The sequence below is a fragment of the Mesocricetus auratus genome, unplaced genomic scaffold (assembly GCF_017639785.1).
Source record: "Mesocricetus auratus isolate SY011 unplaced genomic scaffold, BCM_Maur_2.0 Super-Scaffold_15014, whole genome shotgun sequence".
In the NCBI taxonomy this organism is placed as follows: domain Eukaryota; kingdom Metazoa; phylum Chordata; class Mammalia; order Rodentia; family Cricetidae; genus Mesocricetus; species Mesocricetus auratus.
Window position 1 is genome coordinate 19,052,690 of NW_024429186.1, and position 13,878 is coordinate 19,066,567.

The 13,878-nt window shown below is 43.5% G+C and overlaps 1 protein-coding gene across 1 annotated transcript in view; it reads left to right on the plus strand.

The window, feature by feature from the left end:
- Efcab11 (EF-hand calcium binding domain 11) overlaps positions 1–13,242 on the plus strand; it is a 160,526-nt gene extending 147,284 nt beyond the window's left edge. The window contains exon 6 of the mRNA XM_040742640.1: positions 12,343–13,242. Within this exon, the coding sequence (XP_040598574.1) occupies positions 12,343–12,421 (79 nt within the window). The 3' untranslated portion in view covers positions 12,422–13,242. The remainder of the gene's footprint in view (positions 1–12,342) is intronic.
- The last annotated feature ends 636 nt before the right edge of the window (positions 13,243–13,878 follow it).

A 13,878-nucleotide genomic window follows, 5' to 3' on the forward strand; every position in this document is an offset into this window, starting at 1 on the left:
CCCTGGACCCTTCCTTGAAACATGCTATTCTAGAAGCATCCCATTGCCGGGTCTCCCCATTGCTGGAATTGTAGGGGGCTGGAAATGCAGGGAGGAACGAAGACTTGGCAAGCAGACTCTACCATTATGTGAGTTTCGCCGGCCCATGCTGTGCAGACAGTTCCCGAAGCTTCCACTCCTACAGCCATGTTTCATCCCACTGACTCCAAACATCTCGTGTGACCTTTGCTAAATCCATGTATCACGTTTCAGAATGCCATCCTTTGCCTATTGCTTGCTGATTCATAATGATCAGACTGTTTTAAATACTGGAGATTCATAGTGTTTGGTTCAGCATCATTGTTTTTTTTTAAGTTCTGAATCTTATGGAATACTTGGGTTTTTTTTTCAGATGAATTTTAGGTTTGATTCGTTGAATTTCCTTTAAAAAGAACAAGTAAACAAACTTCTACTGTTCTGTTGCATCTTATTAAAAATATATTCTACTCAAAAACCTTATCCATATCAGAGAAAATAAGCATTGTTTGACCATCGGGTCTTTTTCTGACTCCAAGGCAGTGCGGTTTTGCAAGGCAAGCTTCCCACCAAACAGTGTTATTAGCAGGGCATCTACAAATGGCTCAGTGTTTGTAGTTCACATTTCAACTTCAACTCTATTTGTTGCATTAGCAAAATCAAGCTCATTAAGCTGTATTCTCTAAGCCCATCTCTGTGAGCCCCTGAACCCACTCCCACTCGGCACTCTCATCTGGCACTGTGTAATCTTTCCTGCATTACACTTGAAAGTTCAGCTCACTCCGAAACCTCCAGTCAAGGATGTGAACTTGTTGCTTTCAGGGAGGCCACATCTGTGCACTGAGCCATTACGCCATCTGTTAAAGTGGTCAGAGTTCATCTGATTGTCTCCTTTGTGGACAGACTCGTACTGTAAGAGCGTGTGTTATTGAAAACATAATTTTCCTCATCATTATGCCTTCTTTCTAGCCAGATCACAACCTGCTAGAAATCTATTGAACGTGGAGTGAAAAGCTCTCCAGAATAGCTGTTCTTAAGAGATTAAATGATTACCATCTCTGTCCCATTTCTTTTATCTCATAATCAAGTTCAAGATGACACTGGGTATCTCAGCTGAAGTGATTATTTGAAATAGAAATGGTTTTATCCCCTTCATGCTTCCTGCTGTTGAATGTCGGGTCTTTTTTCTTTTCATTTGCATTTTTATTTGTGGATGGTTCCTTAGGACCATCCACGGGGTCAAAGACTCCAGCTACTGTTTTTAAGTGACTAACTGAAGTTGGCTTGCTTTTTAAATGTTCTATAGTCAAAGACGCTGATTGTACAACAGAGCTCTGGTTCAGACCCATCACGTTTTACAGCTAACTCTGACTTTATCATCTAGTCATTCAGACTGACAAGTGAGGAGCTAGGAATTGGAACTGTTAAGAGATTTTCCAGTGGTCACAAAGCCTTCTCCAAGGTTACAACGTCCTGGATCAGCCCTGCTCAGACTGGAATTCCTATCTGGGCGGTTCCTGGGCATACCCAGAGGCAGCCTGACACAGCATTGAGGATAGAAAGAACTAGTGACCCAAGAGTACAAGAAGGCATTTTTTAATGATTAGTTCAAGATGCTGTGTTGTCTCTCCTCCCTGTCCTTAGGGCTGCCTGGTCTCTGCTGTTTTCTTACATCACAGTTTCTCTTCCAGAGAACTGAACTGAAAGAACAAGATAACATCAGTGTTTGTTAGTGACTCTGCTAAAACACTTGCTACAGAAGAAAAATCAGACTGCCGGGCATGGGAGTTTGGGCCACATATTGATTTCATTTATCCCCAGGCCCACAAGCAGTCGATAATTAGACATCTAAACGTACATTCTTTTCTCCTTTTAAAATATGTCTAACTTGATGATTCCTCATTCTTAAAACTTCATAACTGGGAAAAAAGTGAGTCTTTTAGGATAAATCAATTTACCAACCATGCTTGCATTTTCCACCAACTTTTCCCTTTGCTTCTCCTGGAGGATCTACTTTGTCACTCTCTAGGAGGGAAAGCAGTGTATTAAGAATAATACTTAGGGTCTGGGCAAATGGTTCAGCAAGTAAGAGTATTTGGGCAATCATGAGATCCTGAGTTCAAGTCCCCAGAACCTATGTGAAAAGCCAGGGATAACCCCAGCTCTGTTGGGGTAGAGATGCAGAGGGAGGAGAACCAGTGGGATTTGCTGTCTGCCAACCTAGTTTCAGGTTCATCAAGAGACTCAGTTTTAAGAGAATGAAGTGGAGAGTGATAGAACAAGATATACCCAATGTCCCCCTGTCCTCAGTGCCCAGACATACACATGTGTGTACATACTACATACATATAACACACACACAAACCAGTCTCCCTACAGCTGAGGATGTAACCTAGTTAATAGACTGCTTACCTGGTATCACAATGCCCTGAGTTCTATGCCCATCAGCACCATGTAAAAATCCAGGCATGGTAGCTCATGACTTTAGTCCCAGCACTTGGGAAGCAGATGCAGGAAGAGAAGAGGTTCAAGGTCATACTGAACTGAAGGCCAGCCTGGACTACATGAGACTCTGTCTCTAAATGAAGGAATAAATAAAGGTATCATAAACAAAAATCACAACAGCTGCAGCCAGCAAGTTGGTTCTTTTAGTTATAGACCTAAAGAAAATAGTCAAGAATCTTGAGACAGCATCTGAGGAAAAATTAGAATGAGAGAGTATTTCCCCTCAAAATTATGGTAGTCCTTTTATCCAGGGTTTTACTTTCCTTAGATATAATTATTCAGAACCTCAGCCCAGGAATATTAAGTGGAAACTCAAGAAATGAATACTTGACAGGTTTTAGATGGCATACCACTCTAATAGCATGCCGTCTTAACTCATCCCGTAAATCCTCTCCTTGTCCAACAGAGCCACATTGTGCAGTCTAGCTGCCTGTAGTTGCTCACTGTCCTGGTTTGTGAGGCCTACTTTGCTTTTGCTCACAGCTGTCCTCATATCTTAGCTCATAGGAGGCAATAACTGTGTGTTGAATAATTGCATTTGTGGAATAAATTAATAGTGGCCCCAATGTGTGACAGTAATAGTGGTAGCAATTTCATCATGATGTAGCATTATCAATGTGCTATTGTACCGTTCATTGCTGTTGTTAATCTATCTCACAGTGCCTAATTAAGCATTGCCATAGATACTCACATGTAGCAAAAACACGGTATACAGAGGACTAGATGCTGCCCATGGTTTCAGGCGTCCACTGGGGCCTGAGAAAATATCCACTCCGTACGAGGGGGAAGCTACCCGTATTTATTGTCTCATCTACCCAGATTTAGGAAGGATTGAAGGCAGAATGCAGGACATATTAGGGTGATTTCTCTTGCACATGGCAAGGAGTCTTTTACAAAAGACCTGAAACCAAGGTGTTTAATGGGTCAGTGACTAAGAACCTTCCCACAGGACAAACTTCAGGTATGTTTTGATAAGACTATAGCTCCCTTGGCTGTTCTGAGCCTTCCCATTCATGTGGACAGCGCCATTTTCAGCTGACAATTACCACTTGAATGCCTGTGCACAAATTTTCAGATCTGTGTACTACTGGATGCCAGGGCTGTGTAGGGACTTGCACCCTTATGGAAGGAAAATGCCGTTCACATCCCAGATGTGCAAACTGAAAGAACCTCCCCAGTTTACAGACAGAATCTCCAGACTTTATTACATTTGGATCAACTCTTTACCAATCTCTGGTGATAAGGGAAGGAATGCCAGGTATTAATTGGTATAAAAGCCAATCAATTCTTGAACCAAGCACTGTGATAAGCGGGGGGTAAGATTACAGTGATTGACTTAGGCCAGCCCAATCCTATGTCTAGAACTTGAGGTTGGGATCTGTCCCACTTATATAATAGCTGTGACTGGCAGAGTGGGCAACTTGCTCATGGGGAAGTAACTAATGGCAACCGCTTCGTTATTATTCCTAACTGCACTTGGCGCTAATGAGGCCCAAGGCTCCACGGCTTCTCAAATTCTTTATTCTTGGTCTGATCTGGGTGCCTTTTTATTATTCAGAGTTCATCAAACAGGTCCATCTGAACCTGTTCAGCCCTCACCTGTACCTCTACCTCCCAAATCTTCCTATGAGGATCTTATATTCAGGTGTGTATTGTCTTTACAATGAAGGGATACTTAAGGGCTAACTATTGCTATTTGTTGTTGACAGATGAAATATTATTGAATGGATGTGTATTCGACAGTGATGAGAAGTCTGCTGGTATGGTTTTCTATAGCTATCATTTCAATTGTCCACAACTTCAAACTTGATTGTTTTTGTAAAGGCAATATTTAATTTGTTATAAAAAGCATATTGAAAATAGCTGAAGATGATTCTGCTTCAACTCCTGAGATCCCTTCTGACTAAATGAGAATCTGAAGTGACATGCTTGGGCTGATGGCAATTTAAATGCACCATTCATATGAACTGCATCTCCCAAAAGAAACCTTCTACTGTCCGAGCCTGGATTCCTGTTGAATACATAGTGGGCTGGGAAGATTTGAGTGCAGGTTATGTTGACACAGAGGACGAGAGGGCAAACAACACAAGTGTCTGCTGTCGAGTTCAGTACTACAGTGAGTGACACTGGAACCATCAGTGAACCAAAAGAAAGACCTCAAAGTTGACTGTCCAAGAGACAACCAATAGTTTATCCCAGTTTATCCGCTGAATCTTGTTGCCTGATTGGTCAAGGGTGGCCCTGTAGGACCATAAAGTCATCTAATTCTGTGTTTTATGTTTGTGTGGGTGCGTGGGCACACATGCTGCGTGTCTGAGCAGTCCCATGCAAATATTTAAAGATACCTAGTGCGGGGCATGGCTGAGGCAAAGTGTTCCCACCAACAGTGTAAGTAAAAGTGCCGTGTGGAGTATAAGGTGAGCACACAAGGGGCCAAGCGTACAGTGAAGAGATTGCCAGTCACATAGACACCCAGGAAAGACCGGAAATTATCCCGTGTCTCTTTAATCTTCTCTGTGCGTCTAAGTGGCTTTTTCTTAATGTGTGTCTTTAAAAAGGTAAAATTAATAAACACATTACGAGCGCGATTGCTGCAGAGCCCTGCAGGACTCTCATCAACAAAGAGGCAAGCTCGCCAGTGGAGAGAAGCGCCAGGGCCCTCACAAGAGAAGGCTGCTGCGGAGGAAGCTGTCATTACCACATCTTCAATTGCCGGGTCCTCTCTTCCCCAGCAGGGCTCCTTGCCTGGTGGATAATTTTTACTCTTCCTGTTCTGTCAATATGACAGTTTTGTCCCTAACAGAATGGCAGCTTTGACTTTCATTGAAATTATTCCATACAGAACCGAAAAAGAAAGAGATGTGCTCTCTCCATTTCCTCTTTTCCAAAACTGCCCTCCATAAAAACTTTTCTCATTTAGATTTTTGCTTCCACGCTGAATTTCTCATTCATGTTTCAAGAAAAAAATCAAATACGGTGTCGGCTTTCAAAAGCCGTGCTTGATGATGGCAGTGACTCACATAATTACTGACTGTCAGTGTGTTTGCTATGAACACAGAGATGTCTGGCAGCCCCGCTTCCACCAGCAGGAGCCCCTCAATGTGGGTCTTCGCTGGGCTGTTTTCCATCTGAAACCTGGTGTTGGCCAGACACACTATCGGGCCGTCATCTGCACCATCCATTCAGGAAGCACGTGCCTCCCGAAGCTCAAAGTACTTGCTGAACACAGGTCTTTAAGACACTGTTTTTTAATCCGTGTGTCTGTGTGTGTGTCTTTGTGTCTATGTGTGTATGCATGTGTGTATGACGTATATTGTGTGTAGTATGTGTGTGAGTGTGGCACATGTATGCGATAGTACACATGTGTAGGTCAGAGGACAACCTTCCACGTTGCTTGAGCCAGGATTCTTTTTCGTTGCCATTCATCACTACATGTACCAGGAGAGCTGGCCTGGAAGTTTCCGGGGATTCTCCTATCTCAGCTTTACATGGGTTCTGGAGATTCAAACTCGGGTCTTTGTGCTCCTATGTCAAGTGTTTTATCCACTGAGGCATCTCCCAGGCAAAGCAATTGTTTTAGTACATTTGGGTTTAGCGAGCATATTCCCGATGGTGCCTTTAGCTCAGTAGTTCTGAACCAAGGGTGACTTGGTCTTTCCTCCTGCCACCACTACCCCAGGAACACTTGGCAGCGTGGGGAGACATGTTTAACTGACATCTAATGGATAGAGGCCGGGGATCCTGCTAATCATTCACTGTGCATAGTCACACCCTGTTGTAACACAGTGCTCTTTGGTACAAAACTCTCGGCTGAGGTTGAGAAGCCCTGCTCTAGCTCCCAAGGACTTGCACGTTGGGAAATAGGCTGTCTGGGATACTCAGACTAAAGAAAAAACTAAGTCATACTAGGGAGCGTTTAGTTTCTTCACCTTTTTGTGTATGGAGGCATGCGCATGGAAGCCAGAAGTCTTGGGTGTCAGGCCTCGCCTTCCACCTTGCTTGAGACAGGAGAGCTCTTTGTATTAGCTGCTGACCCGCGAGATCCCTGCAGTTCTCCTGTCTCTCCCTCCCATTTCTCTATAAGAGCACTGTGGTTACAGATGTGTGCTGCTGTGTCTGGCTTCAAGCATGTTCTGGGAATTTGAACTCTCATCTTCATGCTTACGCAGCAGGTGCTTACCCACTAAGCCATCTCCTTAGCCCCCCTTAAATAATACTTGAGACAGTGTCAGCCATCACATCGTCTTTACTCTATTTAGCATGTAACCTCTAACTTCCACTCAAATGAATGTAGATATTTATAGGATTGCAATTGTAACAAAGATACTAGCTTGCATTCTTGTTTCCAGTTTAAAATGTCATCTTCATAGTATTTATGTCGTTTTTAATAAAGAACATTTCGTTGTTTTAATGTAATACAGTCTCTAAGCCTTCCTTTGTTTCTTTTCTCTTTTTTCCTTAAGTAACTTTGGAAAAAACCAGCATTCCAGTCTGAAATCTGCCTTTGGAAACCTGCCAAGAGCTACTTTGAAATGATTTTACAACAAAAACAACTTTTCAAGAAACAAGTATTTTTTCAGGGCATTCTAAGAAATTGTTCTGATAGAAATGTTTTCTATAAGAAGCAGCTACTGCTATAAAGAAACACTCACTATTTACATATTTTTTTATTAAAGTAAGCACTGTTTGGGCTGGGTAGACAGCTCAGTTAATTGGGTGCTACCCTTGTAAGCACAAGGACCTGAGTTCGATCCTCAGCATCCACATAAACAATTAAAAAAAACTGGGTGTGATGGCACACATTTGTAATCCAGGCACTGGTGAAGAGTAGATCCCAGCTTCTTTATTAGTTAGCCTAACCCAGGTGTCACTTTCCAGGTCAGTGAGATGCCGTGCTTCAAATATAAAGTTGACCAGAACCCGAGAAACAACACCCAAGGCTCATCCTCTGGACTCCACAGGCACCTACATGTATGTGTACACTCACATGTGTATGAACACACACAAATAACCTTAGTTTCCCCTCAGAAATCAGTAGGCAATGCTGTGGCCTGTGAGAGATCACCCTGGCTCCCTGATGCTCAGATCTCATAATCTCTGGTTAGGGAAGTATCTACTCTGGCTACCAAAGTCCACACAGCATCACCAGGAGACAGCTCTGATAAATTGATTAGGATGCACGGTAGAAAAAAAGCATCCATTCTAATGTTCATGAAAGTAACAGTAAAGCACTTCTTACTGTAATACAGTGGATGGAAGAATGTTTGTTTTAGAGGAGTGAAAACATTGGTGTTGAGCAGGGTGGTCTATCCAGTCCTGTAAAGTCTCATTGCACACGGTCATTGAAGGTCTTCCTGCAGTCTGGAGTCCAGAGAGGATTTCTAGAACCCACCCCATCCTGTAGGAACCTAAACACTTTTCAAGACTCCTGCGTATTTCCAGAGAGCATCTGGCCCTCAGCCCTCTCCTCTGGGACTCACTTCAGTTGATGGACCACACTACCACTCCCCATGTGCCTTCCTCCTCCCTACTTCCTCTCAGACAGCTCTCTCCTTGGTCCTCTCGGCCCCTGACTGCAGGCACACACCGTCAAGCTCCTCATAGCATGTGTATCCATCACAACCCTGAGTGGAGATCAGGAAGAGGTTATACTGAGCACCTTGGATGCTGTCTCCTTGTGAATGTATCAGTTCACTGGAGTGTATGGTGTGCCCCCTTCCTGAACCTCTTTTCTTCTCATATTTTCCTCCCGAAAGCTCCTCAGTTTGTTCATGGGGAGTCATACATACAGAGCAGGCAGCTCTCTGGAGTCCCTACTGCCAAAAGCAATTCCAGCCATGTCTCTATTATGCATCTTCAAAACAAATCAAATGGCCTTTAATGTCATTGGACTTGCATTCTTAGAAAGCATTTGTTACTGTTAATAGCAATTTATTTTCCTCCCATGCATCTCTATAAGCTCGATTCCTTTCAACAACCATTCTAAGCCAGATCTCTACCTGTGTATCAAACCATCAGAGAGCAGCTTCCTCACTGGTTCCACCATGGGAAAGTAGACTCATGCATGTCCAACCTTTTGATATGGTGATATAGCATTGTCGTCTATGAAGGTCATCCTTGAGCCCCACATAATCAAGTCACACACACACACACACACACACACACACACACACACACACACACACACAGTCTCTATTTCTCCTTCTACCCCTCTGTGTATGTGTCCGTCTCTCTCTTTCTCTCTCTAATAATGTTTTAAGTAAGTCTTATGATTTTATGTTGAACCATATTCACAGTCGCCCTTGGCTGCACATGGATGGGCCTTGGATTGGATGCATCTACCCATCCTGCCTGACAGTCAAGGGATTCCTTTGTCCATCACTGTTATGCCAAGTTTGTGAGACCCCAAAAAAGACCACCAAGAAGCCGACTCACTGATGCAGACACATAAGGTTTAATGTTAAGTCACAAGCCTCGGCCAGGACCCTGTCTAGCAAACCGGCACAGCAGCTGCAGGAAAGGGCGCCTGGCCTCAGTTTTAAGGGATTTATAAAGGAAAAAACTGCAAGCAGGGTGGTACATGCCTTGGCTGTTCAGGACTGGGGAAGAGTAGGTGACCTTTGAATTCATTGATGTGGGAGCTAGGGGAATTTCAAAATTGTAACCTATGGTTGCCCCCAAGGACAGTTGTGACGAGAAGATGTTATTTACCAAAACTGGCCATTGTCTGACCACCCGAATAGAGTCACTTTGTCCGGAGTGGGCACAGTTTGGGTGTTCCTTGGAACTGTTTATGGTTCCTTGGCTGAAGCTGAATCAGCCTTGTGCCACACAGGGGATTCCTCAGGGTGGTTTTTTCTGAGGATGGAATTGCCCTCTCCAGTTTACATTGCTGTCACAATCACCACGCTCAGCCTCGCTGTCCAAAGCCCATCTCTCCTGTGGCTGGTTCCATGCTTACTCTGTGTTTGCCGAATGCAGCTGAGCACACAGCCCATAGTGGACTTGTCATGAATCTCTGGGTGGTATTTGGAGGTGGCTTCTTCCCCGTGTTTTATTTCCCTGGCTGCTTTCCCGACTGTTGACGGTGGTAAGACAGTCTCTTCATTCAATCACAACACCTCCTGGGAGGTAATACTTTGTCCATAATATTGTCACCGGTTCCCCCAGCTCCATTTCTTCCACAGATTTATTTATGCAGCACACGGTCATTGCCTGCTGTGAGCTAAGAGCTGGAGACAGCTGTGGGCAGAAGTCCTTGCACTCTTGGAGATTATTCCTAGTCGCGCTGAGAGGAGATGAGATATTTTGGTGCTGAACATTAGCAGGGGACACTAAGCAATGTGTTCCGGTTTCAGAACCAGGGTCAAAGACTTTGCTGTAAACAGAGGTGATATTCCTTCCTTCTGCTTAAAGGCAGTCCTCCCCTCTCCACGTCTCCAGCCCTTCCCACCCACCCATCTGTTCCTATCACACTGTGATTGAGTGTGGGTCCCGGTCTTCCACAGAATGCTTGTGTTGGTAATAAAACCTGTATGTCATAGCTTTTAAACTTTTAGCTCTTAAACCTCAAATTCCTCTTTGCTCAAGTCAAAAGGACCAGACCTGTTCATACGTGTGAAACAATCAGATATTGTTCCACATCTCACTCTAAACATGCACAGGATATATCAGATATCTCTCCATTTGGTATGGGAATACAATGCCCTCTCTAAGCCACATTGATGGACTTTCCCCTTTCACATTCTTGGTGACAATGTGCCCACCTTCCAGTGGAAAGCTGTAGCAAAGACAACAAGAATAATCAAATGTTAATACAATAGCAACAGGTTGCTTACAGAAAAAACTGGGCAGAGGGAGTCACTTTTCTGCAGTCTTCTAGTGTCCCATTAAGTGAGTGAAAACACACTCAAAATATCACCAGAAGCAGTTTATCCTAATAGTACTCTCCTATGTTATTCGCCCTGTAAGATTTATACTTCTGACATACCAATTCAGAATGGAAAGGGAGAGAAGGCTGCTCATCTAACCAAATACATAGGCATTATGAGGAATCTTCAATTATCTCATTTTATCGAAGGGATGGTTAATATCCAGTAGTCAGTGATGTGCGACCCTGTGATTGTTTTAAATCCCTTAGAAGAGACCTGTCATTGTGCTCTGCATGCTGGATAACATGAAATCACGATGTATATTTCACCAAGAGATAGAACGAGAAGAATAGCCTCCACGGTACACAGTCATTTTATCCCAACACACTGCAACATGGTTTTTGCCCTGGGGCGGAGAAGTAGGTTTTTTTTCCTCTACTTCAAAAGAAAGAAAAACTATTATCACTCTATCCAGAACCATTATAGACTTCAGAGACTTTGGCATGAAATATTCAGAAAGTTTATTTTAGAATTCAATATTTTAAAAGCCTGCTTTAAAACTATTACAGTGATTGGTGGCTTCTTGCTTAGGCCAGTCTTTGCTTTTGAAAGCCCTGTGTCATGCTTGCTACCATTGTTTTCTGCAGAACGTCACTTGCATCGGAAAACGGCATGCCCTGCATTGTCTAGGATGTCCCCAAAGAGGAACTGGGACGGTGCTCCTGTGTTAGCCTTTCAGACACGCTATTTAATAGCTCCTTTCCTGGTGGCAGAGCCGTTGAGTTGTTGATGGCCATGTTTTGTGCTTTGGGTGCACCTAATCTTAACCACATAGAATGTGTGCCATTCTCTGCTGCCTGACAGGGAACAGAGCCATGTCTCAGAGGTTCCAAGGACACCCCCTCAGAGGCTTCTCACACCCTTAGTCAAGGGCTCACATCTCCACCAACCACTCTTTACAGGAATTAAAAAAGCTTAGTATGTGTATTGTGAGGATTTCACAGTGATTCCAAGGATATGAGTGAAGCCAGGGAGGAACCAGGAAAGTATGATTAGCCGTGCAGGAACCTCTCCCTGGGTGGTGTCTTGGTTATATAGGGTGACAATGGCAAGAGTCCATGGAGCCCTGACTTTAGAGTTTCACAGCCCTTATTTGAGTTGGATTTTAGCTGCTCTCCAGCAGTGTGATCCTTAGAGAAGTTTTAGGTCTCCTTAAGGCTCAGTAGGTCTGTATATAAACTGGTTCAAACCCAGAATTGGTGCTAGAATTCTACAGTCTTGGGGTGTAAAGACAGTGGTGTGTAGGACATCAGACTTTGTTGCCATCACTGTTGGCTGCTAAATAAAACATTTCCTCCTGTGTATTTAATCTCACATTTCGTTATATGATGCAACTATGTATGTGTATATATGTATATTATGTATATAAACATAACATGTATGAGATCAATACATAGAAAAATAATTATTCCTACTTTTGTTTGACACAGGTTCTCATGTAGCCCAGGCTAGCCTCAAACTCACTATGTAGATGAGGATGACCTTCATCTTCTGATCCTCCTGCCCCCACCTCCCTGGTGCTGGGATTATATGTGTGCACCACTACTCCCAGTTTTATGCAGTGCTAGGGTTTAACTCGGGGTTTCACACATGCTAGTCTAGCACTGTCAGCAGCTACAGCCCCGGCCCCTTATCCCTCCCTTTCTTGCATAGCTTATGCATTTAGGTCCATCCCTCAAGTACATTCCATGTGTGTTTCTGTAGGTTTTAATAAATACCCTTCTTGCCTCCATACTTTATGAGTTAGCAGTGTAGGCACCAACCTTGGTCTTTAGATAGGATTGGTTCCTCCCTCGTGCTGACATGCGGAGAAGGGAAGATTCCAGTGTGCTCTTGACATGGAGGTGCTGACAGGAATAATGTGTGAATAACTTTCCGTGTCATTTTCCAGGGAAGCAGATCAAGACTCAGACGGTCACGTCAGCTTCAGAGACTTTGAGTACGCCATGAACTATGGACAGGCAAAGTGAAGCCGGATGCTTGTGGACTATGCTTTTGGCAATGCTCGGCAAATCAATGAATTGTAATCTAGTTAAAGGTCACACAGACCTCACTCTTTTATGGTGCTGTGTACTTGTGAGTAAACTCTTAATTATAGTTTTGGGTGCTGATATTGGACCTAGAGGTAGGAATCTCCTTCCGTGGCGCTAAGAGCCCTGAGTCAGGCTGCTCTTGCTGGCCCTGCCACCCAGTGATTTTTTTTCCTTTCCACCCTGATCTGCTCTGCACTGTGAGACGGAGGCTCTGCTCACATTCCGCCCCTCGCCTGCCTGGGTCCCTAGCTCTCACCAGCTCTGGGAAGGGTTAGCTTTGTTCTGCTAGTGGTGTCATCGTCCTTCATTTAAGCTTGCTGTGGTCCAAGAAATGAGCAAATGCTAGGAAAACAAAGACTCCTCTTATATAAAGTCTCTGGAGTTCAATCAGTGACAGGGCACTGGCTGTACCGAACACAGGGAACAGCTCAGGCCAGGCAGCCAGCCATTCTTTATACAGAGAAAACCAGAATGCAACTGGGGTCTTAATGGAAAAAAGGGTGTGATTTTGGGTCGCTTTAAGATAGCTTGGACCTGGGCTTCCTACTTCAGAGAAGCTAGCGTGAGCTGGCTAGCCTCTGCTGCATACTTCTGGTTCTAGGTAGTTTTGCTGGGCACCTGAAACTTCAACCATCTCGAACTGTATGGAGTCTCCACACCATACCACACCCCTAGGATCCAGTGACTACTTTCCTGGAGCAAATCGAGACACTGAGCATACAACATAACATCTATTAAAAATAATCCTGAAATACTGATATTGCCATTGTAATTCTTCAGATTTCACAACATTAACATTTGTAAAAGAAATTAATGTAATTTGTTTTTTAAATGTTAAACATTAAAAGATCAAGCAGAAGTATAAATTTGTGGAGCAAATATCAAACAAGCTTCATGCTCATATAAATTATTAGTAGATAGCCCTAAGAAAAACAAAGTTTTTAGCTGTGATAAACCAGAGGAATCCAAGGATATGGGACAACCAAATGTAATTTGACTAAAATCTAATTTGTTCTCCTAGATGGGACCCTATGAACATACAGTAGAGACGAGCCAAGCTCGGGCTTTCTCTGCTGCTTGTGACAGTGTGGGAGACTGTGTGAGGGGTATCCAGGAGTGCCACTGTTTTCATGATTTCTCTATAAATCTAAAATTATTCCCAAAACTGAGTTTGTTAAAAATTAAAGGCTTATCCAAACATTCATAAACTAAATGAAGAAGGAATGAAAATCATTTCTCAACATGAATGAAACATTATCTCAAAGACAGAAATGGATTACTGATCTCATTGAGACATGTGCATGCTTTTGTTCACAGTGTTCCAGTTGGACTTTGTTCAGCAAGTGTTTTCATCACAGTAGACAAACTGAGCCATTGATCCTGATCTCAAAACA